The sequence below is a fragment of the Maniola jurtina genome, chromosome 8, assembly GCF_905333055.1.
Source record: "Maniola jurtina chromosome 8, ilManJurt1.1, whole genome shotgun sequence".
NCBI lineage: Eukaryota > Metazoa > Arthropoda > Insecta > Lepidoptera > Nymphalidae > Maniola > Maniola jurtina.
Genome location: NC_060036.1, coordinates 8,170,564 through 8,173,132, shown reverse-complemented (window position 1 = coordinate 8,173,132; position 2,569 = coordinate 8,170,564). Strand labels below are relative to the sequence as shown.

The 2,569-nt window shown below is 37.4% G+C and overlaps 1 protein-coding gene across 1 annotated transcript; it reads left to right on the top strand.

The window, feature by feature from the left end:
* Nucleotides 1-291: 291 nt before the first annotated feature.
* LOC123867362 (retinol dehydrogenase 13-like) lies at nt 292-1,939 on the top strand. The gene has a single exon (XM_045909359.1). It carries the CDS (start codon nt 707-709, stop codon nt 1,649-1,651), a length of 945 nt encoding a protein of 314 aa, XP_045765315.1. The 5' UTR covers nt 292-706; the 3' UTR covers nt 1,652-1,939.
* Nucleotides 1,940-2,569: the final 630 nt, after the last annotated feature.

Genomic DNA, 2,569 nt, shown 5'->3' with positions numbered 1-2,569 from the left:
TGGCGAATGGCCTTTAAACCTAGGCATGATGTGGAAAAAAAATCAAGCGCTTGAAAATTAAAAAAAATAATGGTTTGAATAAATTATCCCACCAAGGTTGAAGTATGGAAATTCTAATATAATATCAGATTAATCACACATTCTTGTTATTTAGGTTTATGATTGCGCCTGCATATACCTGCGTTGTGCTTTGATTAATAATAATCTTATCTTTTACTTTTGAATACGATATCATAATATTAATTTTTTGCCAATGCATATCCGTGGAATGATATTTCATTAAAATTGTACAGGCCCAATAGTTTCAGTGAAAAGTGTTAAAGAATAAGAAGATGAATAAAGATCTATTGATTTTACGCAGAGTTGAGTGAATTTTGTAAACTACAGCAGTAGACGCCATCACGCAACGCGTGCGCATGCTTGACGACTCATTGGTGTCGTAAATAATGAGGACACGGATACTCGGACACTTTCATATCAATGGCTAGTGTTGTTGTCTGCTGTGAACGTAGATAAGCGATCGTCTTATCTGTTAACCCATTCCGCTACGAATGGAGACGCGGCTGTTGCTGGTGATGACATAGTATAATATGTCTATACCTACGACCTCTGATACATGATAAAATAATTTACTCTATTAAAATAAACGTTGCGCCGTGTGGCAAGTTTGCAGCTGCTGTGCACTTGAAGAGTGATATTTATTAAAATGGTTATGTGGACAATTGCAGTTATTTTTGTGCTAGCCGTATTCACATTTAAACTTTATCAGAAACTAACATGTGGTGTTTGTCGGTCTAGTGCTCATATGGTAGGAAAAGTAGTGATTGTGACAGGCGGTAATAGCGGAATAGGATTCGAGACAGCTAAGAATTTGGCCGATCGTGGAGCTCGAGTGATTATTGCATGCCGAAGCATTGCAAGAGGCAAGAAAGCAACAGAAGCAATCATCAAGTGTACCGGAAATAAGAATGTTGTATATCGACATCTAGACTTGTCTACTTTTCGTTCCGTGCGTGAATTTAGTGATGGCATCTATAAAACTGAATCACGGTTAGACGTTCTTATCAACAATGCCGGCGCTGGTGGCCTTGGAAACCAGAAAACTGAAGACGGAAATCATCTGGGAATGCAAGTTAACTACTACGGCCCTTTTTTGTTGACAAATCTCTTGCTACCGCTTTTAAAATCATCCGCTCCAAGTAGAATAGTGAATGTGTCTTCTTTTATCCATATCTATGGTGAGGTGGACTTTGAAAATTTAAATATGGAGAAATATTGGAGTGACTATTTAGTGTACGCAAACAGCAAGTTGTATTTAAATTTGATGACACTCGAACTCAGTCGTAGATTACAAGGTACAGGTGTGACAGTTAATGCTCTACATCCTGGTGTGGCTGCTACGAATTTATTCAGGAACATTAAAAATAGCGTTATTCGTTATATAGTTCAAACTTCTCTAAATTTTGTTTATCAGAGTGTTTGGGAAGCATCACAGACGTCAATTTACCTTTCTGTGGCACCAGAAGTGCAAGAAGTTAGCGGTCGGTACTTTAGTGACTGTCGAGAGAAGAAACCATCAAAAAAATCACAGGATTCAGAAATTGCAAAAAGACTTTGGCAAGAATCAGAAAAAATTGTAAAATTAAGCTGAAAATCTGATATTGGAACTTATTTTTATTATTCAGATAAACTTTTACAAGTTAGGTAGGTACCAGTCGTTGACCATCAAAATATATCGTTGATAGTAAATAAAATTCAAGGTTGTTGACGAGGTGGCCGACCGAGTAAACAAATGACTGTTGTAACCTCAACTGGTTCTGATTTATTTATTAATAACTAGCTGATGCCCGCGACTTTGTCCGCGTGGATTTACATATTTCGAAATCCCGCGGGAACTCTTTGATTTTCCGGGATAAAAAGTAGCCTATGTGTTAATCCATGGTATAATCTAACTCCATTTCCAAATTTCATCCAAATCCATTCAGCCTTTTTGCGTGATTGAGTAACAAACATCCAAACATCCACACTTTCACATTTATAATATTAACTAGAATAATATTAACTAGGATAAGTACCTACCTCAATTTTTTACTCAATAAAATTCTATGAGATCTATGTTTATTATTCCTGGTCTATCAACAATCCTTCCCTGTCCATTGCCACTTCGCAACGCGTTGAGCTGCCAGTTACTCTGGTTCTCCTATGGATCTCCTCATTTCTGATTTGATCACGAAGAGAAACTCCAACACCATTTCCCGCTTGATGATTGAGATTTTTTGTGAGGCCCATAATTAGCGACCATGTCTTGGAACCATTTATAGCCGTTACTGGTAACACATACGGTCTACGTACATTTCGAAGCTTCCCGAATGTTGCTCAGCCAAGTTTCTTTCTTGAAATTAGAACTACCTTTAGTTAAGAAAGAAAAATGAAGAAGTGCAGTAAAATGTTAATGCTAAACAAGATGGTGAGCATAGCGAGAAATTGCATTTTGTCTGCTATTAAACAGGCGCCGCTATTTTCACAGGGAGACAATATGGCGTCGGTATTACCCATAGTAAAAAGAATC